Genomic DNA, 27,685 nt, shown 5'->3' with positions numbered 1-27,685 from the left:
GGACAAAGACTATGGTTAGCCAAAGTGGGGTCATTGACTAGCCAAAGTGGAATCCTTTGCTACAGAGGCTACATTTCAGTTCTGAATGTGGCCGCAGTGTACAAAGAGGGTCAGATGACCTAGAAAGATACAATGGCAGCATCTCCTAAAATTTAGGGAACTGCTATTTTGGGACCTGAAAATGTCTTCGCGTCATTACGTGCAGTTTGACATGGGGATCATTTTGTTACTCTGTGGCCAAGTCAACAGAGGCTGCAGGTGAGATATTTTTAGACCCGAGGGTCTAAAGCAGGAAAATGCACAAATGAGTGACACTTGGCACTCTGAGGCCAGTTTACTACTTATAGAGAAGGCAAAAACGTGATTTATAGCTGGGAGGCTCATTCTGCAAGTTCCTGTCACAGGTTAAGAGCTATGGAGTGCTTGCTTTCCCTCTTATGCACAGTGCGGTGCCAGGAGTGATGCCCTGCACGCTACGCACTGCCCTCTCTCTCCCCTTTGGCAGTATGTTATGCCCCACTAGTGGGCTCTTCATTTGACCAATGTACAGTTGTGTGGGTTCATGCGCGATTGCCGAGGCAAGAGCCTCTTGCACACGTACTGGATTAGCTAGCGGCTAATCCCCCCGCAGGTACAGGTGAATTCGGAGAGGTTTCACGCCAAAAATCTCGTCCGATTCAAAGGGCAAGTGGCCCTACAGGTGCGGGAGCTTGAGGACTTGCTACGGATGCGACCGGCACGCGAAACGTAGCCCGAAACAGAGAATTACAGCCTGCTGTGTATTTTTGCAGGTTTAGGGTTTTGGCCCTAAACGGACCCTAATACCCCCAGGAGGTTCGGGGACGCAAGGGGACCGCTGTACAGGTGTTCTGGCGCATTTTCAGGGCTGAAAACAGAGAATTCAGCGTGCTGCAGATTCTCGCCAGGTTTTGCAAAGTGCCCGTATGCGTCGGGAAAGTCATTTAATGAGTGGGAGTACTGACCGTGAAGGGTTCTAGTACAGTTATGCTGCCGAAATCAAGCCAGAACCGTCAAAATTCAACCAAGGTTGTGCGGGGCAGCTTGGAAAGAACCTCAGCGTTTTATTCCCTCTTTTGAACAATAAAGAAATACCGAAAGGGGCGCCTAAGTTAGGGGCCAATCTGGTGTCGGTCTTCTCATACAGGTGCATTCTAGCATCTGTATCCCATTCCCCTCTCTTGTGTCACTATAGCACAGGTATAATAGACGACTAATAATGGGTGAAAGCTAAATCAAGGTTTGAAGTAAAGTCTACCGCCCTTTTCGGATAGAACAGGCCGGTTACATCTATGCCCAGAGAGACAAGCCCCAAAGACTAGCGTCCCTTTCGGTATTTCTTTATTATTGCTCACAACAAGGTACAACTCTTGAGGGTCCTCTGCTCTAAAACTCTACATTCAAATGCTCTGCAGAGTGAGGCCCCAGGGCCTCTTATAAACAGTACAATGGATGCCCTAAAGCAGAGCCCCAAAAGCACCTGCTCCAAAAGTTAGCATTGAAACCAACTAACACAAGTACAGCCTGCCACGTGGCTCCAGCAACGCCAATCACGGAAAAACAATACTGACCTGCCACGACGTCGTCCATACAGTAGGCCACGTCAGCACGTATGCGCATTTTACAAAAAAACCACCTTAGAGTTCAAGCTTTGGGATTTTGGGGTTAGGCCCTTCCGCCACTACTCAAAAGTTCTTTAGGTTCAGTTCTTCAGTTTCTCTGGTCAAGGAGACCATTTCTCTTCCAGTTGGTCATGCCGCGTCATCACTTTGTGACATTTCCCCTCTTGAAAGAATTGTGATCGCCCTCGATTACGCCTGCAAAAACAGTCAAAGAACAAAAACTTTCTTCAATAGACACTGACTCTATGTACTCATTCACTAGATTCCACCAATCAAGCACTTCTACAAAGACATCAGTCACTGATCAAACACATTTCTGTCAAGGGTCAAATGCAAATCCTATCATTGTAACCATTTAGCAATCACATCCAAACCATGCTAATTTTTTCACGGATGTCTTGATCCACTAAATCTTGTTATCATATTCATATCTTTCATTTCACATTTCAATCAAGCAAACCATGTCGATGACCATCCTCACAAGACAGTACATCCACATAGCATGCAATTCACAAAATCATACACTTAGTTCACACTGAACAAGGTGTTTCAATCATTCAATCTAGCCATCTCATTCCATCAAGAACTCTTGATGTACCAAGATGATAGATCACTTTGTAGCTACAAATGAAAGCGCACACGAATAATCAACAAGCTGAAAAAGTATAAACTTTCAACTCAAAAAAGAGACGAGGGACGTGCCCCTTTTGGTATTTCTTTATATTGATTCAACTGAGTACAATGCGGGTACTCCAATCCCTGCACCTTCACACTGAAGCATGCCATAGAATGAGCCCTTGGCTCATATTTAAAGACCCTTGACCATAAAAAGCAAATACATGAAAATCTTGCAAACTCAAAAGCAACTGGTCCAAAAGCATATTGTCAAAAAGCTGCCCCATGTCAACGCAAAACATGGAAATCCGTGCACTGCCACGCCATCACCTGTCAATGCAAAATCCGGGCGTCCGTACAATCTGCCACATCAGCAAGCCAATGTAAAATCCAAAAATTCCGTATAGGATGCCAAGTCATCAGCTTCTATGCTTTCTGTATGTGTGTGTGGGCTGCTTTACTCTAGGCCCCAGCCGATGGGAATCTTAAGTTGGTTGGATCATCTTCTGTTGCTTCTGTTGCTTCTCTTAGAATTTAGGCCCCTCAGCACGGATCCGCAAGTCGGCTCCGTTCTTCAGTGACTTGACACATCAGCAATTTGTGACATCCCTCCTTCAACTCAAGTTAGCTCAAAAAAATTTGAGCGTCATTCTGAGGGACAATCAGTTTTCTCGTTCCAAATCGGAGCTCTTGATTTCTTGGGTCGTTGGCTTCCCAGAAGAATCTCATCCAATAAGGAGTCTCTTTCTAGATCGAAACTCTTAATATCCTGTGTCGTTATCTTCCCAGAAGTATCTTATCTAAAAAGGACTATTCAGTGGTTGGCACATCACAATGCAACACAAATGCTCACATATGCATGTTACAAGACATAGAAACATAAAGCCGTCGATGAACACTCCTCCCACCTAACCTACAAGGTTCGCGCCGAGAGATATTCAACGACTCCCTCATCACTCCTCCCGCATAACCTAAAAAGGTGCGGCCCGGGAGATATAGAAACGTAGGCTGTGTCGTTTGGAGGTGCTGAGCGTAACCACTGCTTAAACTTCTTAATGCTCCCCTGGTAAATAACCATCCAAATCCACGCCATGAGTATGAACAAGCATTCTCAAACATCATTTCTTAGTACTCCACCCGAGAGTAAAATCACCAATCATTGCAACCAGTATTTAAAACCAGAGTCAAACATTTCAAATCGGCACCAAGACAGGTTTAAAACAGATGGCATACATTTCAAACAATACTTTCTCAAACATTGTTCAAAAGTATCTAACTATAAAACAACTAGAGAATTCATTCAGGGTTTTGTTCGGACAACCAAACTTTGAGGACGACTAGCTTGCTCTTCTGAATCACGATGATGGTTCGGTTCCGAACCATGAGAGTCGCATCATTCTTGTCGTACCAGGGCATGCCCAAGAGAACGTCGCAATCGCCCAACTTTATAATGTGGAAACCGGCTTTTCCATGATAATCTTGGATAGTCACTTCAAGAGCACCAATGAATGGTACCACTTTCTGAGTTTGACTCGTGGCTAGCTCGGCTTCAATTTCTCCACCCTCTGCATCATAATCAAAGTACATCTGCTTCAAGAATTTTGGATGGATGAAGTTCTTTGTAGCTCATGGATCAGAGAAAATTAGGGCTTTGAAGCCGTTAACTTTGCCATATGCTCGACACAATTCATTTATACTTTCAAGTCGTATGCCATAGATATCAGGTACTAGTTGAATAACGGGTCTAGCTCTCTTAGCTGGAGGTGGCGTTGGGCATCTGTGGACCGTCGATGCGGGCAACTGCTTCGCTGGTCTATCAGTACGATGGAGACAACTCGAATGGTTATGCCGGACTTCAAACATAGAAGTCATATAACTGCGTGCAAATACTGTCTTGAAAGCTTGCCAGGTCCTTGGAGCATGCGGTTGTGTCGCGATTAAACTCCACCACTGCATAGCATTATCTTTAAGAAATCCTGTTGCTCGAGAAATCTTGGATTCTTCTATAAAGTTCCCCAAAGCATAGATGTTGTCGAATTGCCGGAGGAACTGCAATGCTTTCTTCCGATCTTTCACCCTAGAAAAAATGAAAAATTTGATTGTCGTACCGCCATCCTTGAAATTTTTGGGTTGATTAGGCACGTATCCCGTGTACGGATAATAAGGGTGAAACCGACCCGTAGGGCAGTAGGCGTTGGCTTTCACCCGAAATTCTTTACTTTAGACACACACACACAACACTTTGCAAAAAGGAAACCTGCGACGGGAATTAACACTTGAATACACACACGGCTCGGAAGCTAGAATGCCCCGAGCAGACGCCGACAACCTGTAGGCCCCAAAATTGGCGCCCCTTTCGGTATTTCTTTATTCTTTAGGAGGGTAAATTACAAGGTAAGGTCCTGGGAATCCTTCACGTGTATCCACCTAGATACCATTTGATTTGGCCAAATTTCGGCACCATAACAGCCCCAAAACTTGCGCGAAACCGATTCCCCTGCTGGAACTCGCTTGCACTGACGTATACCCTCTGATTCCTGTCCAAAAACAGTAAATTCAGCACGCTGTATTTACTGGTTTTTGCCCTGTTTTCGGCCCCAAACAGTCCCCTAACTGTCCTTTGTCAGTGGGGCACGATTCCCAATGATCCTGGCGTCCGTATGGCTGAAAAACAGTGAAATTACAGCGCATACACAGCGCTGATTTTGCACCTATATGATGAGGTTATGACCCTCACCAGTGCCTGCTTTGGAGCAGCAGCTAGCTACCCCTGTTCCTGCTCAAGGAGGCTCTTGCCTCAGCACAAAAGCATGAACCCACACAACTGTACATCAGTCAAATGAGGAGCCCTCTTGTGGGGCATCACATAACTGCACGTAGGGGGGAGAGAGAGCAGTGTGTAGTGTGCAGGGCATCACTCCTAGCACCACACTGTACATGAGAGGGAAAGGAAGCACTCCATAGCTCTTAACCTGTGACAGGTTGCAAATGAAGCCTCTCCCTTCTCTAAATTCAGCGCCAATTCTTCTGCAAGAGGAAAGTGCATGAAAAGTTGACACTTGGCGCATTTACAAGCATTTGCCCGTTTCGGGCTCGCCGCTTAAAAATATCCTGACCGGTTGCCCAGTTGACTTCGCGGCAGAGTTATAAAATGTTCCCCTAGTTATACCGGAGGTAATCGCGAACACATTTCACGGCCCAAAATAGCAGTTCCCTAAATTTTAGGAGATGCTTCCGTTGGGCTTCCACTGGTCTTCTGACCATCTATCCTCATTGGGACCGCATCCAAAAATGCAATGTGGCCCAACTATCGGATACTTTCTGTTGGTAGTCCTACCTTGACTTTACGCCTTAATTGAGTTCACTTCCTAGTATCCACCAACTTGCTAAGTGCGACGAGGGGACCTATATGATCTTGCTCTGAGCCTAGACATCCTCTTACCATACGAATTCCAGTGCCGACCACTTCCCGTCTGCGGGTGAATCTACCGTTCACATTGGCCATACAATGTCCGACCGTTTGCTACTTCAAAAAGAGGGTCTCAAAACAAATAAAATAAACCCCATTGGAAAGAAACCAACAACCAAGGTTAGCAGTTGCCACATCTCTGTGACATGGTTAATAACTGCCACGTCCTCGTGACATACCCCCCTCTTGAAATCGCAAACATCCTCGATTGCATACCATAAATACACGCCACTGATGATCTTGTGCTATTAACACTCTTTTATCATCGCATGTATCCGCAAGAAAGGTCGTAACATACATAGATACAGATGACTTAATGAGGCCTTCATACTTTTGCCATTTCCATCTATGGCACTGAATTCATATGTACTTTTGATGTACTAGCTCTATCATTACCCCTCCTTTGCACAAGTTGGGTTGGGGCATAAGTAGGCTGTAACCCAAAGGCTTCAAGGTAAAGCTGCAATACATTTGGTGACTCTGACAGTTCGTGCTCTTCCATCCACTTTGCATCCATAGGGGGATAGTTCTTGAACTTCACCAAATAGCGTCTTGCAACTTGTCCTTTAACTTTTCTGTCCTTATGTGCCAAAACTTGCTCAGGTACTACGATCTCATCAAGTTCCTCAACTTCTGGCTGATCCTCAACTGGCATGTCTTCTGGCACATCACCCACGAAGGGTCTTAGAAGACTCACGTGAAACGCATTATGAATCTTCCATGTATGAGGCAATTTCAGCCTGTAAGCCACATCGCTGATCTTGTCAAGCACTTGAAAAGGTCCATAGTAACGCATGCTAAGCTTAGGAAACAACCGTTCCTTGCCCTTCATCTTCTTTAACCTTGCCTTTTCGAACCTTAACAGAACCCAATCACCAGGTGATAGTAGCAATTCACGACGGTGACGATCAGCAACCTTTTTCTGCTTTGCCTGAGTCTTCTCCAAAGCAACTTTGATCTTCTTATACATCTCATCCATGTTCTCAACATATCGATCTGCCTCAAAGATCTTGTCCTTTGTATGCAAAACGGGAGGAACCTTTTTGCCGCCTTCAACAATCTCAAAAGGTGCTTTGCCAGTAGACGAATGCACCATATTATTGTACGCATACTCAAGCATAGGCAAATGCTGTTCCCACTTGCCCTTATTATCTGACACATAGCATTTCAGCAGATCTAAGACAGTAGAATTAGCCTCTTCTGATTGTCCATCAGTTTGTGGATGAAACGAAGACGAGAACTTGAGCGTAGTACCCATGTTCTCAAACAATCCTCTCCAAAACAAACTGGTCATGCGAGGATCACGATCACTGATAATCGATTGTGGCATACCATGGTACTTAAACACATTGTACATGAACAAGCGTGCCATCTGATCAGATTTTATCTTCTTCGTGACAGGGATAAAATGGGCCTGCTTGCTGAACCTGCAGATAATGGTCCATATACCATCATTCCCTGTTGGCGTCCTTGGAAGATCAAAGATAAAGTCCATAGCAATGCTTTCCCATGGCTTATCCGGAATCGGCAGTGGTTGTAACAACCCTGGTGCCTTTTGCCTGTCAAACTTGACCTTTTGGCAAACTATGCATGCTCGGACAAAGGCATCCACATCTCTCCTCAAGGTAGGCCAATAGAAGAACGTCTCTACCGCTTTAACTGTTGCATCAATGCCACGATGCCCTGCATACGGTGGGACATGACTCTCTTCCATGACCTTATGTCGCAGTGGCCTAGTGACACAAAGTCTGCCATGCATCATCATAAAACCATCTCTGAGGAGGTAGTGCTCGTGATGTTGCCCCTCTTGTAACTGCTCAAAGATCCTTGCAAAATCTTCATCAGCAGTATACTGTTCCTTCATGTCATCTAACTCATGATGACATGATAAGGAATTGACACAGCTGAAATTTGTGGCTTTCATGATAATGCATCAGCCACAACATTCTTCTTGCCTTCCACATGCATAATCTGGAAGTGGAACATGGAAAGAATGTTTGCCCATCGCATATGCTTTTCGGATAACTTTGACTGTGTCAAGAAGTATCGCAAGGTCTGGTGATCTGTTTGGACAACAAAATCAGCACCTAAGAGGTAGTGCTTCCAGCTAGAAAGCGCATGAATCACGGCCAAGAGCTCTTTCTCATAGGCTTGCATAGTCCTCCCTGGCCCTTGCAAAATTCGGCTTTCATAAGCTACTACCCGTCCATCTTGCATTAGCACTGCTCCGATGTTACTGCCACACGCGTCACACTGGACCACAAATGACTTCCTGAGATCTGGCAAAACAATAACTGGATCTGAAGTCAACTTTTCCTTTAAGAGACTAAAAGCTGAAATCTCTTTTTGGGTCCATCTGAAAGTAACCTCTTTCTTTTGCAATGCGTGAAGAGGCGATGCTATCTCTGCAAAATTTCTGATAAACCTTCTATAGTAGGAACACAATCCCAAAAAGCTTCTGACATCGTGCACAGTCTTCAAGTCCGGCCATGTCTTAATAGCTTCGACCTTTGCGGGATCCATTCTAACACCATCCTTTGAGACTATGTGGCCAAGAAAGTGAATCTCTTCGAGGAAGAATTCACTTTTCTTAGGATTGACAAGTAACCTGTGACTGCGCAGCTCTTCAAACACAATGGTCAAGTGACGCCTATGCTCCTCTTCATTCTTCGAATACACTATCATGTCATCAAAGAACGTTCCAACAAATTGTTGATGCGAGCGGAAAATCCGGTCCTTCATTCTGTTGAACGTGGCAAGAGCATTTGTTAGCCCAAACGGCATCACTAGAAACTCATAAAGACCAAATGTCGTTCTAAACGCAGTCTTGTGCACATCCTCTGGGCTTATACGAATCTGATGGTACCCACTCTTAAGGTCTATCCTGCTGAAAATTGCAGCACCCTCTAAACGATCAAGAATATCATCAATTCTAGGAATAGGGAACCTATTCTTGATGGTATTCTTATTCAACGCACGGTAATCAATACATATGCGCCATGAGCCATCCTTCTTCTGCACTAGGAGCACTGGGGAGCAAAAGGGTGAAGAACTAGGCTGAATCAGCCCCTTCTCTAATAACTCCTCAACCTGGCCATAATCTCTTTCTGTTGCGCCGCACTAACCCTGTAGGGAGGTCTATTTGGTGGGCTACACCCTGGCACCAAATCTATCCGATGGTCCTCAGGTCTCTCTGGCGGCAATTGCGACGGTAATGAATCAGAAAAACAGTCACTAAACTTTTGCAAAAATGCTGACCTTTCTTTATCTAACACAGATAAATTTGACTGATCACTATCTGAGACATCACGTGCAAAAATCAAGTACACAGAAAGATGATTCTTTACTACAGAAGTGATAGCAGAAGCAGATACAATAGGGACTGACTCTCCTTTAAGCTTTACATCCAAGATGTGAGTTTTGCCCCTATGCTGTACAGTGATCTTTTTGTTGTAGGCATCCAAGACTCCATGCACTCAAAACATCCACGAGATCCCCAACAAGGCGTCACAACCTTCCAGCGGCATGATGTAAAACTCTTCAGTGTCCACATACGACTGAATATGCAGACGCAGTTTTCCAATGATGGGAGTAACACACTCTGAGTAGCCAGGACATGCCAACCCTGCCTCTGCTGTGTACCCCATCTCTTCAGCTCTGATGCCCAGCTTCATAGCTAACTCTGGTGAGATAAAGTTGGCTTTGGCACCTGGATCAAAGAAGATGAGTGCCGTCTGATCCCTAACTTTACCCCATGCCCTGCATAACTCACTGGCATCTGTGTTGGGCCTGTCACCCACCATGTCTGGCACTAAACCTACCGTGGGTTTAGGCTTCTTGCCTTTCTGGTCTTCTTTATCCTCTGAGTCAGCTGGCCTTTTCCTTTGTGGACAATTGATAGAAATGTGACCAGGCTGCTCGCATATAAAGCATTTGTTCTCAGCCATTAGGACCTTCTTTTCCTCGAGCGACTTGCGCACAAAAGGCTTCCTTTTCTGTTTCTTTGCCTACGCTCCATAAGTCCCGGCTGAATCCTCGTCTTTGGTGGCCTTTTCTGACCCCTGTGACGCATCAGGAGCCGTTTTCACAAAGGGCTTCTTCGCTGAATTTTTCTTTTGCTGCCCTCCTTTGTTACTGCTCGGAAATCCACTGTCCTCTCCTTTCAACAAGGCAAGACCAGTGTTCGCAACTTCCATAAGCTGAGTAAGGGTAGCCACTCTGTTCTTTGTACAGTAATCGCGAAGCCCTTTAGGCAGCCCACAACAATACTTCTCTATCTCCTCTGTCAGTGGCACAAATCTGTAGGAGGTCACTGAGAGTAACGCTTTACAAAACCTCCTATTGTACTCCAGCAAGCTCTTGCACGAAGCTGAAGTAAGCTGGTGCCAATCTGTCAGGACGTCGGCTTCAAATTCATTTGATAGCCAAGCAGATGCAAACATTTGCTTGAAGTAAACCCAAGTGGCAGGTGCCTGTCCTTGCATTAACAATGTCGTCCACCATGTAAGCGCATTGTCCTTTAAGAAAGTGGCAGCTTTCCTGACCTTCGAGGCCTCTGTAAAATTCCCTCCCGCATAAGTTGTATCAAACTGTTGGAGGAAAGTGAGGGCCTTTGTCTTATCCTCGAAACCACTGAAGGTACTGAACTTTATTGCTGCACCACCTTCTTTGTAAGCCTTCGGCTTCTCTAGTGCCCCCAAGTTGTCATATGGAATGGTCTGCAACATGGGCACTGTACTAGGCATGATTGGCACGTGTTGGCCATTCACATTTTGCGTCAGAGGTGCAATATCTGGCTGCTGTCCAAAAAAACCAGCCATGCCAAAATGACCCTGTGGCACCCCAAACTGGCCCTGGTTGCAATGGAAACCTTGCTGCATGCCGATACTACCATACATGGGGTTTGGCATGATGCCTTGCATACCCCCGAACACTGTTCCTGGCATGTACGGCTGAATTCCAGACGCATAACCAGCCATACTTTGGAACACTGATCCACCCCCGAAATACCCAGGATGTACCGTGGGTGGTGGAAAAACTGAGTGCATAGCCTGGTATCCAGCTCCCTGTCCATTCAAGACAGCATGCTGGCTCTGAAAGGTGGCGGGCTGAACTGGCATAACCTGTGGAATAGGCGTTCTAGCCACCTGTTCAAGCACGGGAGGAACCTGCTTTGGAGCCCCCGACTCCGCAACATGCGAGTGTTCCCTTTCCTCCTGCGCCTCATGAAGTACCTGGGCTTGAGCTTCAACAAGCTCCGTACGCGGCGTAGGTTGCCTATTTTGTTGTTGCAGTGGTGGCGCTTGCAAGAATTCCATAAACCTCGGATTCTGCACCAGCTGCGAAAAGACATTCACCGCGGCAACTAACTGAGTCTTGAACGCATCATCCTCAAGTTGCCCTGTCATAAAGCCCTGTACTACTGGAGGGACGTTCACGTTGACAGGAGGTACAGACTGACGTGGCCGTGAGCTCTCGCCAATCTCAAAAATCATAGGAATCTCTTGCCTGTCCTTTGAAGAGAAACCCTCTTCCATAATTCCCTTCCCCTTGTCGGCCATAGTGTAATCCCCGCGTTCCTGCACTCTGTGTCTTTACCCTGAACAATCCAGGCTCACTCTTTGAGGAAAAAGTGATTGATATCCCAGCGAAGGAACCATGAAACCGGCCCGTAGGGCGGTAGGCGTTGGCTTTCACCCGAAATTCTTTACTTTAGACACACACACAGAACACTTTGCAAAAAGGAAACCTGCGACGGGAATTAACACTTGAATACACACACGGCTCGGAAGCTAGAATGCCCCGAGCAGACGCCGACAACCTATAGGCCCCAAAATTGGCGCCCCTTTCGGTATTTCTTTATTCTTTAGGAGGGTAAATTACAAGGTAAGGTCCTGGGAATCCTTCACGTGTATCCACCTAGATACCATTTGATTTGGCCAAATTTCGGCACCATAACAGCCCCAAAACTTGCGCGAAACCGATTCCCCTCCTGGAACTCGTTTGCACTGACGTATACCCTCTGATTCCTGTCCAAAAACAGTAAATTCAGCACGCTGTATTTACTGGTTTTTGCCTTGTTTTCGGCCCCAAACAGTCCCCTAACTGTCCTTTGCCAGTGGGGCACGATTCCCAATGATCCTGGCGTCCGTATGGCTGAAAAACAGTGAAATTACAGCGCAACACAGCGCTGATTTTGCACCTATATGATGAGGTGATGACCCTCACCAATGCCTGCTTTGGAGCAGCAGCTAGCTACCCCTGTTCCTGCTCAAGGAGGCTCTTGCCTCAGCACAAAAGCATGAACCCACACAACTGTACATCAGTCAAATGAGGAGCCCTCTTGTGGGGCATCACATAACTGCACGTAGGGGAGAGAGAGAGCAGTGTGTAGTGTGCAGGGCATCACTCCTAGCACCACACTGTACATGAGAGGGAAAGGAAGCACTCCATAGCTCTTAACCTGTGACAGGTTGCAAATGAAGCCTCTCCCTTCTCTAAATTCAGCGCCAATTCTTCTGCAAGAGGAAAGTGCATGAAAAGTTGACACTTGGCGCATTTACAAGCATTTGCCCGTTTCGGGCTCGCCGCTTAAAAATATCTTGACCGGTTGCCCAGTTGACTTCGCGGCAGAGTTATAAAATGTTCCCCTAGTCATACCGGAGGTAATCGCGAACACATTTCACGGCCCAAAATAGCAGTTCCCTAAATTTTAGGAGATGCTTCCGTTGGGCTTCCACTGGTCTTCTGACCATCTATCCTCATTGGGACCGCATCCAAAAATGCAATGTGGCCCAACTATCGGATACTTTCTGTTGGTAGTCCTACCTTGACTTTACGCCTTAATTGAGTTCACTTCCTAGTATCCACCAACTTGCTAAGTGCGATGAGGGGACCTATATGATCTTGCTCTGAGCCTAGACATCCTCTTACCATACGAATTCCAGTGCCGACCACTTCCCGTCTGCGGGTGAATCTACCGTTCACATTGGCCATACAATGTCCGACCGTTTGCTACTTCAAAAAGAGGGTCTCAAAACAAATAAAATAAACCCCATTGGAAAGAAACCAACAACCAAGGTTAGCAGTTGCCACATCTCTGTGACATGGTTAATAACTGCCACATCCTCGTGACAAAGGGTATCCATATGGGCTCCAACCATTGTAGCCTGGTGGCGGTGGTGGTGGTGGGGGAGGTGGGGGCAACGGCAATGGCAAAGGTGGTTGCATTGGATCAGGGTCAGATGGCTGCACCATATTCCTGAAGACTCCCCCGATCAGAACAGACGGCTGGAAAGGTTGTGGTTGGAAGCTCTCGTACTTTTTGGTGCCGAAGGAGGAGGTACCACTTGGGGCATCAAAGGGGGTAACATGTAATTCAAAAATTGTTGAAAACTTTGCAACATCGGAAAATTCAGTTGAGGATGCCGCAAACACATGCAAATAGAAAAGAACAGACTAAACAGACTTCTAGCCCTTGAATAACAATTGAATTGTAAAAGAGAGAGAGTGACATGAAGTGGCGGAATTCCAACCCAAAGAGTATTGGACCCAAACCTTGGCGCCCCTTTTGGTGTTTCTTTATATTGATTCAACTGAGCACAATGCCAATACTCCAATCCTTGCACCTTCACAATGAAGCATGCCACAGAATAATCCCTTGGCTCATATTTAAAGACCTTTGACCACAAAAAGCAATTACATGAAAATCTTCAAACTCAAAAGCAATTGGTCCAAAAGCATATTGTCAAAAAACTGCCCAGCATAAATTACGGAAACGCGTACAATGCCACGTCAGCACGTCAACGTAAAACGTGGAAATCCGTTTATTGCCATGTCCGCACGTGTCAACGCGAAACTGGGGCGTCTATACAATCTGCCACGCCAACAAGCCAAGTAAAATCTGGACATTCTGTATAGGATGTCACGTCATCAGCTTCTACGCTTTTTGTATGTGTGTGTGGGCTGCTTTACTTTAGGCCCCATCGAACGGGGACCTTAAGTTGGTTGGATCTTCTTCCGCTGCTTCTGTTGCTTCACTTAGGGTTTAGGCCCCTCGGTCGAGATCTGCAAGTCGGCTCCATTCTTCAGTGGCTTGACACGTCAACAATTTGTGACATCATATGCCGTAGTGGGAGTTCGCCAATCTTGTACCACCTAGCGCGATCCATACTCACTTGGTTGTGTGAGACTATATGGCCGAGATAATGTATCTCCGTGAGAAAGAACTCACTTTTCTTTGCATTGACATGCAATTCATGCTTTTGTAATTCCTAAAATACTATGTCCAAGTGCTTCCAATGCTCCTCCTCGATCTTCAAAAAGACGAGTATGTCATAAAAGAATACTCCTGTATAAGCTCAGTGTGGTCTAAAAATTCGATCCATCATTCGATCGAATGTGGCAGGAGCATTGGTCAAGCCGAAAGGCATTACCCAAAATTCATAAAGTACAAAGGTTGTGCGAAAGACCGTCATATGAACATCCTAAGGGGCTATGCGTATTTGATGATACCCACTCTTTAAGTTAATGCCACTAAAGATGCTTGCACCCTGCAACTTATCGATAATATCATCAATCCGAGGAATTGGAAAACTATTCTTGATAGTAATCTTGTTTAGAGATCGGTAGTATATGCACATTCGAAACGTGTCGTCTTTCTTTTCCACCAATAGAACTAGAGAGCAGTAAGGCGAATTACTTGGTCGTACTAGACTTTTTCCCAGAAGCTCGTTGACTTGCTTCAAAATTTCCTCTTGCTCAGCAAGACTTACCCTATAAGGGGGTTGGTTTGCGGAGAGGTATCTGGTACAAGATCAATGCGATGCTCTTCCGGCATTTGAAGGTAGCTTATCTGGAAGAGTGTCAATGAAACAATCCTTATACTTCTCAAGAAATTAAAAACGTTTAATTTCCAAACTAGAGAACGAACCCTCGATAGTTTTATCTTTTTCCCATGCGAAAATCAAGTAAGGACAAATGCACTTCTTTATTTCCTTTTTAATGGAGATATGGTTTACGATGGGGAATAGCCAAGCCCCTGCATCTTCAAAAAATTTAATGTTCTTGCCCTCATGCTCAAAGGCAAGGGTCTTTTCTACATAACCTGGGACCGGTTGCATATGGTAGTGCCAAGATGATTACATCCCCCGATGGGTGCCATCAAGAATCATTCGCCTTCCTTGTACTCGCCAATCCGAAGATTAAGTTGTCCTTGCACAGGAGTTGCGTTGGTGGTCAATGTCACGGGGACGGCACCACGTGCCGATAGAAAAGAACAGACTGAACAGACTTTTAGCACTTCAATAACAACTGAACTAAAAGAGAGCGAGAGAGAGAGAGAGAGAGAGAGAGAGAGAGCATCTGCGACACGAAGTGGCAGAATTCCAACCCAGAGAGTACTGGCCCCAAACCGTGGCGCCCCTTTTGGTATTTCTTTATATTGCTCAAACAACATACACTCTGTGGCTCTTGCTCTGCATCTGCCCGTGATAGAATGAGCCCACAATTTGTAATTAAAGGCCCTTGGCCATTCGTTAAAGCAGTTTACATGAAAAGCTATAAACTCAAAAGCATTTCGTCCAAAAGCGTTGAACCAAAAAGCTATCAATGCGAATTACACAAATCCATACACTTGCCATATAAGCAACGCGATTCGCGAAAATCCGTATTGGCTGCTATGTCAACACCTGTCAGCGCAAAACGCGGAAATCCGTACTGGTTGCCATATAATCATCTGAATTGGCTTTGTGTGCGTGTTGGTCCCGCTTTAATCTTTAGGTCCCTTGGGCCCATCGGACAAGGTCCCATCGTTGACTTTGCTATATACTCGACACACTTCATTTGTACTTTCAAGGTGTATACCATAGATATCAAGGACTAGTCCAATAGCGAGTCTAGCTCTCTTAGCTGGAGGTGGCCCTGCGGATCTTTCTGTCGTGGGAGCATAAGGTTGCTCTAAAGACGTCGAGGCCCGCTCAGGACATGTAGTGAATGTATGTCCTATTTGAAAACATTCAAACCATCGGCCTTCTTGTAAAAGGGTTTCTCGTTGACGCTGTGCAAGACGAGGCCTTTCAAGTTGGGTTTCACGAGACTCCCGATAATTTGTTCGTTGTTGCCGAGAGGTTTGGTTGGTGGCCAGAGTTGGTTTTGTGGTAAACTCCAACTTTCCCTTCATCAGTTTGTAGCCGACCGCGGCATGATCCATAAGTTCTTGCATGGTCGAGACTTGCTTGGATAGACAATATTCTTGTAATTGTGATGGTATTCGAATGGTGTATTGCTCGCACTGGTCCTCCAAGGAAATGAACTTAAAGAAGGACACAGGAAGGTAGACGTCGAGAAACCTTTGGTTATAGTCGTCCATGGTCTCTAGGGCAAGCATTTTCAAGTTGAACCATTCTGCCAAGAGCCAGACTTCAAAGAGAGAAGTCATATAACTGCGTGCAGATATTGTCTTGAAAGCTTGCCAATTCCTTGGAGCATGCGGTTGCGTCGCGATGGGACTTCACCACTACATGGCATTATCTTTAAGAAGTCCCGCTGCTCGAGAAGTCTTGGATTCTTCTATACAGTTCCCCAAAGCGTAGATGTTGTCGAATTAGTGTACAAACTGCAATGCTTTCTTCCGCGTCCCCCTCCCTTAAAGAGAATCTTTATTAGGAAGAACCGTTTTACAAGCACAAGAACTTGAGTGACCCCTCCGTTCTAATTCTTATGGTCAATTCCTTCTCGTGTGGGAAATTCCCAAGAGACAAGCTCTCAATTCCGTTCCCAGAATCCCTGAGCATAGACCGAGGCCTCCTTGCTCCTTCTCCGTGACAAAGTACTTGCAAAACACAAACATGAAACAATCGGTACCTGTCGCTCCAAGTGCGGAAAAGCGAACTCAACACGCAGGCATTGCATGATCTCCTACTGCTTCCCGTCAGGCAGAGTCTTCAACTGGTAGCGCTGGCATAAATTGTCTGCAGAAGAGAGACGCTGGCTGATTTTATAGGTACCCGAACCCGGCAAGAATAACCAATATATTCCTGACAAAGATAGCAGGGAAGGTAGCATTGGAGGAGAGAAATAGTAGGTGGCAGTCTTTTGCTATGCGCGCACGCGCGAGAGAGAGAGAGAGAGAGAGAGAGAGAGAGAGAGAGAGTTATTTCAGCCAGAAATGTCAGTGCTCGTTATTTTTTTGTGAGAACTTTGTTTTATTCTAAGTGGGCCGCCCGGGCGGCCGGCCACTTTATTAAATAAAATGTGAACCTAGACAAAACTCGATAAAACTTAGTGAGTTAAAAATTGATGCTACACAGACTATTCAATGCGTCCCCGAATGCAGTTCTCAAGCACGGATGCAATGCAAACTTAGATTCCTCGCAAGAAAGCATCTGCTCTTCCTTAAAAACACTTTAAAAATATTCCGTTTTTTAGAAAAAAAACTTCTTGAGACCCATCTCTATTCTTGTGCTTGCGTCTTTACGCATATTCTTTTTCCAATTCGGATTTCCTGCCATAGCAATGGAATATTCCCTTTGTGATGCTCTCGTCACCCATCATGTGACACATCAGGAATATCCACTTCCAAGTCTCTCCCACCGAACTAAAGGTAGAACCCCCTCGTGATGCTTAATATCACCCATCATATGACACGTCAGAATTGTCCGTTCCTGATGGCTTTTAATAATTCTCGTGGATCTATAGTTCTCTAGAGTACTTCATCAATCTTTTCACTCACGTGTCAATCTGCAATCGATGTTTGTACTCTGCTCTGGAAAACACTCCGCCAAAAATTTGTCAAATTCTTCATTCTTTTCTTCCGTTCCGTGCCATATTTCAACTTTTCTTTGCCTCCCCCTTGAGAGGTGCTATCTCTGTCAAATTCTCCGCGAGAACGCATGTGAAATCTTGGGTACTTTATGGCTTATGCCCCTTAAAGAGAGAGCGATGAAGACGAGAGCACGCCCAATGCAGGATGGACTAAGGGTGAGTGGCTAATAAATCTGTGCAAGGACATGAAGATTCTTTCACAAACAAAATCTCCTCGAGAACCTGTGCGCGCTGCAGAAGGAATCCGACCCTCCGTAGAAGAAGAATCTTTCTGAGCTTTGATACCACTGTTACACGCTTGGACACTCCAAGCGAGAAATCAATAGCAACAAACGAATGAAAACTACAAAATCATTGAACTTTACTTGGAGAGAGAGAAAGAGAGAGAGAGAGAGAGAGAGAGAGAGAGAAAGAAAGAAAGATATATTAACGCCATGTCAAGGCAAAGCTGACATGTAGGACAAATCACAATACATCTTTGGTTACAGTGTCTTCCATCATAGCAAAATGAAAATAAAATAAAACTACCTCAGTAGCTCAGAGCTCCATGGTCATGAGCTTACCATTACAACATGTATTACCCATGCTTTCTACATATAAAGAAAAGAGAGATGTGCAATCAGGTTAGAGAGAGAGAGAGTCGACGCAGCGCGGTGTAGTTTCACGCCTGTAGAAACTGGCCCCAAAGACTGGCGCCACTTTCAATGTTTCTTTATTATTGCTCACGGCAAGGTACAACTCTCGAGGGTTCTCTGCTCTTAGAATCTACGTCTAGATGCTCTACAGAGTGAGGCCCCAAGGGCCCTTATAAACTGTACAAGGGATGCCCAAAAGCAGAGCCCCAAAAGTACCCTCATCAAAAGCGCTAAACCCCAAAAGGACCTGCTCCCAAAAGCTAGCGCAGACATCAGCCAACGCAATTTGCGCAACCGTTCAGCCTACCACGTGGCTCCAACAGTGCAAATCACAGAAAATCCATATTGTCATGTCTGTACAGTAGGCCACGTCAGCACGTCAACGCATTTTACGGAAATCCATCTCAAAGGTCAAGCTTTCTTTTGGGATTCTTAGGGCTAGGTTGTCACAAACTGCTGACGTGTCAAGCCACTGAAGAACAGAGCCGACTTGCAGATCCCAGGCGAGGGGCCTAAACCCTAGAAGAAACAGGAGCAGAAGCAGCAGAAGAAGTTTGTACCAAATTATGGAACCCCGTCCGATGGGGCGCAAGGAACTAGAAGCAAAACCCACAAAAGATTTAGCGTTAAAAGTTGATGACGTGGCTGCTGTACGGAACCCCCACAAAACGCATTGGCATGTTGATGTGGCAGGCTGTACGAGCAGTCCCGCGATTTGCGCTGACAGCTCACATGGCACCTGTACGGATTTCCATAATTTGCGTTGACACCTTTTCACGACAGTTTTTGGGACTAGATGCTTTTAAGTTTGAAGCTTTTCATGTAACTGCTTTTCATAGACCAACGGGCTTTAAATATGAGCCAAGGACTCATTCTCTAGCACGCTTCTGGGTGAAGGTCCAGAGCGCGAGCATCGGCATTGTATTGAGTTGAAGCAATATAAAGAAATACTGGAAGGGGCAGCAAAGTTTGGGGCCAGTGCTCTCTTAGGGTGGAACACCGCCACTCCCCGTCTCGTGTGTCGTGCACTCTCTTAACTCTTTCACTTCAGTTGTTATAAAGAAATACTGAAAGGGGCAGCAAAGTTTGGGGCCAGTGCTCTCTTGGGGTGGAACACCGCCACTACCCGTCTCGTGTGTCGTGCACTCTCTTATCTCTTTCACTTCAGTTGTTATTTCAAGTGCTTAAAGTTGTCTAGTCTGTTCTTCTCCATTGGCACGTGGTGCCCATCCTCGTTACATAGGTCCCTTGGTCGGTGCTCAAAAGCTCTTTAGGTTCAGTTCTTCAATTTCTCTGGTCCAAGCGACCATTTCTCTCCTAGTTAGTCATGCCATGTCATCACTTTGTGACTATAAAATGCTCCAAAAATGCTAAGGCTGAAATCTGCAAAACGCTAGTTTGATCTGCTTCGCAATGTAGATCTGCAAGCGCTATGGATGTAGATGGATAAGGCTTCAAACATTGATGAAAAAACCCGAGGTGTGCTTGAAGATCTAGAAACGCTAGAGGATGCTTAGGGGTATTGGGCACTAGGTGTCGTGGGGTGCTAGTACCAGGTTCTGATGTAGATCAGTTGCCCCAAGGGTCTCTTACATAGGGCAGAAAGCCTAGATCGAGAAGTCACAATGCTAGCAGGCAGCCCACGACTTCATAATTAATGTTATATGTCAATTATTAGTAAGTTAAAAAAAACAATTAATAAGAGGTGCTTCCTATGCAGATACTAACTAAGCTTGATACTAATGCTTCTATAAGGAAACACTCCCCGGTGCCACATCTGACAAACACTAGCTGTGCTCATGTGCAATCAACACGTTTGCAACTAATCAGAAGTGTTTAAACATGCATGTCCTGCGCACAGGCTGACAAGGGTGCCAGAACATTTCCTATATCGTCCTTAACCCTCAAAGTAGGAGTTATAGCTTGTCCACATGCACAGAGGGTTAGATGTGCACGTGACATCCCCTTCTTTTTACGGTGAGGTACTGGTATTGAGTTGCATGGCTTCCTTCTAGCCTGCCAACAAAATAGGGTAACCAATGAAGAAATTTATGTCGACCCACACTGCCTCATGGGTTCCTCGATCCTTGAACTTCAAAAAGTATTGCTATGCCGAAAGCAATGCAATAAAATTTGCTCCTGCTCCATGACTTTAACTTCATCTACGATTTCCGGTTCATCCTCTTTAAAAATCTCTTTTGGGGGATCTCCCTGAAACAACTTCAAGTTGTGCATTGACCATAAGTTAGGCAACCGCAATTTCATAGATATATCATTTATCTTTTTAATGATTGGAAATAGACCATACATCCTAAAGGACAACTTTGGACACTTCTTCTATACTTGCTTAAGACATTGCTAAGCGCTTCATGATTCTAAGACACACTCGATTCCCTTCCTTGATAGTAACATACTAACGATGCTTGTTAGCCTGCCACGAATAAGATTCATGAACCTTCCTTAGCTGAAGCTTCACACTCTCAATAATCTCACCAAATGTTGCCTCACACGAAGTTCTACCAATGGCATTGGAATAGGAGTCATTCAAGATTGCTTCTACTAACAAGAGATAATAATCCCAATGAGACTATTGATAATGTACATACGACTTTAACACATCGTAGGCTAACTGATTGTAAATCTCCGTATGACCATCGGACTGTGGATAAAATGCACATGAAAAATTCAACTTAGTGCCAAAATTTTCAAAGAGTGCTTGCCAAAAATGCGGCATAAACTTGACATCTCTTTCTGACACTATCGACTTTGGCATACCACAAAGGGGATACCAATGCTTAATGAACAAACATGCTACATCTTGTGCTGTAATTGTGGCCTTACAAGGTATTAACATGCAAAACATGCTAAAACGATCAACAATCATTATAAACATTGTGTATTACATGAATGCAAACTAGGTGGAAGATTAGTCACAAAATCCATAGAAATGTCATAAAATTGACCCTTGAGAATGCATCAAAAGTCCTTACTTCTTATCCCTAGAAGCTTTTACTTTTTGACAAATGGAGCACTGTGTGTCATACTTAAACACATCTTTTCGCATTTTAAGCCAATAAAAGAATCTTTCTACTTTTTCTAAAGTGGTATACATACCTCTGTGCCCACCTATGAGTACATCATGTGCATCGTGCGATATGGTTTGCCTAAGAGAAGGCAACGCACAAAGACGGTGACGAAAATACGAGATACCTAGATGAATCCAGGATAAGCCCAGATTCACCCTTAAAGGAAAGTGCAAGGTATAGACCCATAGTAGTCACCCACAAGACAATATAACCATCAGCTCCGCGATGCATAGTATTGACTAAATACCACTACATCCGCACTAACATCGTCAATGTTGAATGCCCAATGGTTATGCTCCCAAACACACACACCACACGCACACACACGAGCATATGTCACAAACTGCTGACGTGTCAAGCCATTGAAGAACGGAGCCAACCTGCAGATCTCGGCCGAGGGGCCTAAACCCTAAGAAGAAGCAGCAGAAGAAGTTCTCACCAACTTGCAAAGTCTCGCCGAGAGGCCTATTTTTAAAGAAGTTCCCACCAACTTATGCGACCCCGTCTGATGGGACCCAAGGGGCCTAAAGACAAAAAAAAATAAGCAAGACCAACACACACACACGGTAAAAACTTGATGACGTGGCAACCAGTACGAACACCCCCGATGACTTGGCTACCTGAACAGACTTTCGCGATTTACGTTGTTTATGAGGCAGCTATACGGATTTCTGCAAAACTCGCTGGTAGCTTTTGGTGCTCGTGCTTTTCGGGCCGGATGCTTTTGAATTTGAAGCTTTTCGTGTAACCACTTTTCATAGGCCAAGGGCCATTAACCTTAGTTCTATAATCGGACACTCAAGTGTGTTGATACACTAAAGTGTCCTGTTTTACTAGGTCGTAGGAACTTGTTATAATTATTTAGTGAGATTGGAATAAAGATTTATAGGTCAAGTTCATATTTTATGTCAGTTATGAGGTGAAGAATACAGCCAAATTTTGATTTTGCCAAAATTAATTCCAAATTAAAATTATGGTGACAAGTTTTAAGATTGAAAAATTATAAAAATTTAATGCAATTTTAATAAAATTTCCATAAATTGAATATAACTTCTCATCAAAATAAGATTTTGCAAAGATTTAAAGGTGTATGGATAGGAAAAAACATATCATAGCAAGAAATTGTGCTTCATAACTTAGTTATAAGACTAGACTTTTGTTATTATAAAAAACCCAAACCTTGAAAATGCTAAGAAAGAGGAAATTGTTGATCTTTCAAAGCCTATTTCATTAACATGATGAGGTTATGAGACAAAAAGTAAGGTCTATAATGTATCTATAAGCCAATATCCATCAGCTAAGCATTTTTCAAGGTTTCAAACTCACCAATATCTGTAATTTAAGGTCATTTTTTAAAAAAATCATAGTGCATAATTTCTTGCGGAAAAAACAATGCTATGAAAAACTAATGAAAGTGTGTACATAAATTCCCCAATTGTGTGCATATGAGGTATTTGTATACAAATAAGTGAGATAAATAGAATAATCCAAAGTGGACTTCGTGCAGCGATGCGCACAAAATTTTTTATGTGTAAACTATATGTCTGACACAGACCTAAAAATGGATGCATATCAAATGCTATTTTGGGCAAATTCCAATTACGAACCTTTTCGATCTTTGCACGATCCAACTTGACACCCCTTGCAAAGATGATATAGCCCATATAAGCAACCTTAGTGAGAAAAATTTCCAACTTCTTAACTGCGAGATACAACTGGCTCTCATCCAAACAACCTAAAACCTTCTCTACATCCCAGTCATGTTGTTCCCATGATGCGGAAAAACTGAGAATGTCATCAAGGAAAATAAACACACATATGCCGATCATATTTCCAAAATGACCTACCATGAGACGACTAGAAGTACCTACAGCACCTATCAATCCAAAAAGCATGACACCATACTCCCACTACCCTCGCTCAATCCTGAAGGCACTCTTGTAGATGTCACCTTTAAATACCCTTATCTGATATACCGACTCTTGAGATCGACCTTTTTGAACACCTTCACCCCATTGAGTCTATCAAAAATATACTCAATGCAAGGCATAAGAAACTTTCTTATTGAGCTCGGTTAGTTGCCGCTTTAACTCCTCTTCTTGAGAATTTTCTTCAAGCAGTAGAAAGCCTTGTTGACAAGTTGCGCTCGTTCCATGAGTTCGGTGCGATGATCCTCCGGACCCTCAAAAGATAGACATGGAGGGAGTGTCAAAGTCGACGATGCGGAAGCGTAGAGACTAAGGGGAGAGAGAGAGAGAGAGAGAGAGAGAGAGAGAGAGAGAGAGAGTCTCCTGAACCAATCAACCTTAGCAATGAATAATTGAATGTGTATACAATGGATGCAAGGGGTTGCTTACATAGAAATCCCAGTAAATTGCCCTACCCAAGACTTTGACAAATAAGTAAAATAAATACCTAAAAGCCAAACTAAATAATGGGATCACATTGAACAGTTCACTTGAGATGCCTAAACTTTAACACCCTCTTTGCAGCTCATAGTGGACATCAATAGTGAAACCAAGTCGATGAAGAAGCTATCATAGACACCCCAGAAAGTGGCCACCAATTGGATACACCTCGGTGTTGCTCTCCTCAACTTTGTACCTGAAAGTGATGCCATCTTGAGCATAGGTTGCCTTTGTAGAAACTTTGAACTGTAGACCACATACTACGTCCAATAATCCCATTCGTGAACTGTGAACATATCACGTCCAAAATATAAAGCTCCAAGATAATAAACTGTTGGAACACATCCTGTCCATAATCTGACCAACAACAATGAATTGGCTAGCCCATCCGTAGTGTCTTAGACGTCTGATTGGTTCCCTGCCAGATGCATGTGCATTGAACTCCGACCTACGGGTCCAAACACCAATAACTTGAACTCCAACACAAGGGTCCAAATTAATTATAGGGAGCATGTGCTTGCCCCTCTCTGGCACTCACAAGCCTCTCTCTGGCTGAAGCTAGTGGTGACACCTGTCATCAAAGCGTCGAATCACAATCATGACTGGGAGGTACCTCTCGGCTACCGAGGCAGCTAGCTGAGTATTGGTACTGCCATCCGTGTCCAATTGACCTTTGTCGTTGTTCTCTAGCAAACTCCTCCATTTGCTTTTGACTTCACTAACTCGAGCCAAACAAATTGCCGGGTTCCTTGAAAACTGTGCCGGTGCACAGGCCGCTAAATGGATGGTTGACGATCCGTTATCCATAGCTTTTGGTCTGTTTTTTCTTGCCTCTTTTACTACTCCCCGACCGCTCTGATTTAGCTTTTGTCTCTGCCTCTTCCGAGCCAATAGAGGGCTCTCTATTGCCTCCACTCTCTACTTCTTCAGCCCGCTCGTCACACTAACTCCGGGAAAGTTGACCCACCCAAGATGGACCTCAATACCCTCAGCCAGGTTGCCTTTTAAAACGCTATGGCAAGGAGGCGAGTTTAGGTCATCTGCACAAGGGCCAACCTGTCGTCGTCAAGGAATGGGAGGGGGGGGGGACTGTCGAAATGGAGTGGAAAATGCAGCAGTGTTTTAAAACGCTGCTTGCGCACTGGAATGGAGGGGGAAGCCACTGCCGGATGCATTTCAGAACGCAGTCATAGGCAGTGCCCTAGCGGTTGTTTACTGCAAGCTCCAATGACGATGTCGTCCTTTGTTGTCGGCGTCTCAAAATGCAGCATGCAAGGGAAAGGATGGCGCCGCTGAGGGAAAAGGACGCTGGCGTTTCAAAACGCAGCGTGCAGTGGGAATTGGTGAGGAAGGCTCCAACTAGGTAGTGTTTCCCCTTGGGTCTAGATCTTCAAGCTTCGTGTCCAAATGCCTAAAAGAATGGCCCTCTACGCACTTATAAAGAGTACAAGAGTTCCTAAAAGCAGAGCCCCAAAAGCGTAAGTCCTAAAAGCACTTAAACTCAAAAGTATCTACATTCAAAAGCTAGCACAAAAAGCTATCAAAAGCTACCAGCGTAAAGTGCGGAAATACATACAGCAGTGCCACGTCACTTACTTGTCACAAGTACCATAAGTTGGAAAGACTTTTGGGTTAGGTTTTTAAACCTAACCCCTTCTAGGCCACTTGAAAGAGTTTTGTAAGTCGGTAAAACATCTTCTAACTCTTTGCTAGGGTTTTGGCCCCTCCTTCCGTTCTTTAGGCCATGCCATGTCATCATTTATTGAGATAGAATGAGACAATTGGAAATGTGTATTCAGATTCACAATAAGGTTCGAATTACAATGGTTCAGACTCAAACTCAGACCTTTGAAATGATTGACTGGAAAATATAAATGACACAATGATTATCAAAAGCAAAAAATGATGAACAAACCTTCACCAATACCCAAGAAAAAGCCCACGCTACTTTCAGCTGAGATTTGCAATCCCCAGAACCATGTCCATAAGGGAAAAAAATTGTGTGAAACTTGGGAGACAAAAAGGAAATCAACAAATACAGAAACGGAAGTTAGCAACAGAGTGCTACGCCCCAAATATAGAATACAACGCCCCAACTTGGGAGACAAAAAGGAAATCAACAAATACAGAAACGGAAGTTAGCAACAGAGTGCTACGCCCTAACTAACTAAGGGTTTTGGGCCCACTTGACCAGCGCCCTTGTTAGCCTAGCTCATGTGGAAACACTAATGGTAAAGTCCGTCACATGAAGCATGTGGGAGAGGGCTAGTCAAACATGTTGGATTGATCAGCTTTCACTAACTTGTAAGTTTTGCAATCCGAGATCTCAAATGCACGGTATGAGACACTAGGGGCCTCTTTTGTGAATGGACAATGAGTTTGCAGTCATTGACCAAAGCAAAACATGGAGGTTTTGCAAAATTTCACTCCAAAATTTATTAAGGGCAATTCCCTGTGTTTAACTGGCAGTCTGATTTCTTGTTAATTCTTATAGTTCAAGCCAGCAATAACCCTGGTACCTAATCCTAGATGTTCTTACTGCTTAACTTCGATGTGAAAAAAGCAATGGGAGATGCCTCTCGAACTTGGAGTAGCACACATAGCAATGAGAGAGGAGAGAGAAGGGGTGCAAACCAGAAAGGCACACAGGAGTTACACGAGCTAAGCAAGAGAGAGAACCATGTGTGCCAATTTTCTCCTTCATATACGAACTGAATTAGTTAATGTGGGACCTTGAACAAGTTCTGAGTCTTGAAAACCAAGAAAAAATCAGTGTGAAATTCTAAAGGCTTCCATTTGATTTCCTCTGCCTCTGCTCCCCTGGGGAACAGCTTCCCTATGTCTGTGTTAGTACAAAGGAGAATCTCTACTGTACCTTCTAGCACCATTGCTAAAGGCTCGTTAACTCCCTCTGTGCTCGGATAAACTTCGTTTACAAGTTTTCTTGGACACCACTCGCTAACTGCAGTACATCTCCTTAACCACATACATCTCTACCAGAAGCTGCTTAAAGCTAATGTGCTATGATGAAACAAACAAACCACCTATTGACCTATAATGAAAAAAAGAATTTCATATCTTACTCAAGGGACATCAAATGGCTCTAAGAAGACAAATGTTCATACTCTTAAAATTTCAAGCCTGCCTTCCTCCGTTGGAAGTCCAACACTGACAACTTTGTCAAATCGCCCTTTGCGAAGCAAGGCAGGATCAAGCATATCAAGCCTATTTGTTGCACCCACAACCAAGACCTGTTCCAAAGACATGCCACCACTTCTTGATTGTTTGTAACTGCAAAGCTATGAACTCTTTTATATACAAAAACCATTCACCACCTGTGAATTAGACGTTTGAAAGCCATCAAGCTCGGTCAATATTTGAATTAATCCTTGCTCCCTTTCCACGCCTCCCTGAGTAGAAAGCCAATTCAAAGAAGACGAATCAGCTTGTCAAGGTGAAACCATGAGAGTCATTAATAAGAGAAACCTAAGACATAAAGAATACCCCGCCCACGTCTGGTCCCCCACGTTTTGCACCAATTGCATCTATCTCATCAATAAAAATTATTGAAGGTGCAAACTGGCGTGCACGCGTGAAAAGGTCCCTCACACGAGCTGCTGCTACACCTACAAACATCTAAAAGGAAAGATTGTGTGATTCACTTAAATTTGAAGAGTAACAAAAGCTTCAATCCCACAAAATCTAACCTCCACAAACTCTGAACCACTAGCAGAGAAGAAGGGTACTCCTGCCTCTCCAGCTATGGCTCTGGCAAGCAATGTCTTTCCGGTTCCTGGAGGACCATAAAGAAGTACACCTTTGGGACAATAAACACCGAGTCCGGTATATTCTTTAGCTCCTTTCAATATACGAACAACCTCTTTCAGCTCGCGCTTCACATATTCCTGACCAGCAAAATCATCAAATGTGACACCTGTGCTCTCTTCAGCTGTAATAAATCTGGCTCTGTTAACAATTTCACATTAAAGCTCAAGTTACCCATAAATTT

General features: G+C 44.4%; 1 protein-coding gene across 1 annotated transcript in view; it reads right to left on the bottom strand.

The window, feature by feature from the left end:
• The window catches only part of EMB3144 (AAA-type ATPase family protein), a 42,281-nt gene that overhangs the window by 12,260 nt on the left and 2,336 nt on the right, over positions 1–27,685 (bottom strand). The window contains exons 4-7 of the mRNA XM_086506592.1: positions 27,384–27,642; positions 27,181–27,312; positions 27,012–27,086; positions 26,802–26,927 (exon numbers count right to left, since the gene is read on the bottom strand). Of these exons, the coding sequence (XP_086362718.1) occupies positions 26,802–26,927; positions 27,012–27,086; positions 27,181–27,312; positions 27,384–27,642 (592 nt within the window). The remainder of the gene's footprint in view (positions 1–26,801; positions 26,928–27,011; positions 27,087–27,180; positions 27,313–27,383; positions 27,643–27,685) is intronic.

This window comes from Adiantum capillus-veneris, chromosome 30 (assembly GCF_014529385.1).
Source record: "Adiantum capillus-veneris isolate H3 chromosome 30, ASM1452938v2, whole genome shotgun sequence".
NCBI lineage: Eukaryota > Viridiplantae > Streptophyta > Polypodiopsida > Polypodiales > Pteridaceae > Adiantum > Adiantum capillus-veneris.
Note: the sequence above shows the minus strand (reverse complement) of the source record. Positions and strands in the feature narration are given on the sequence as shown.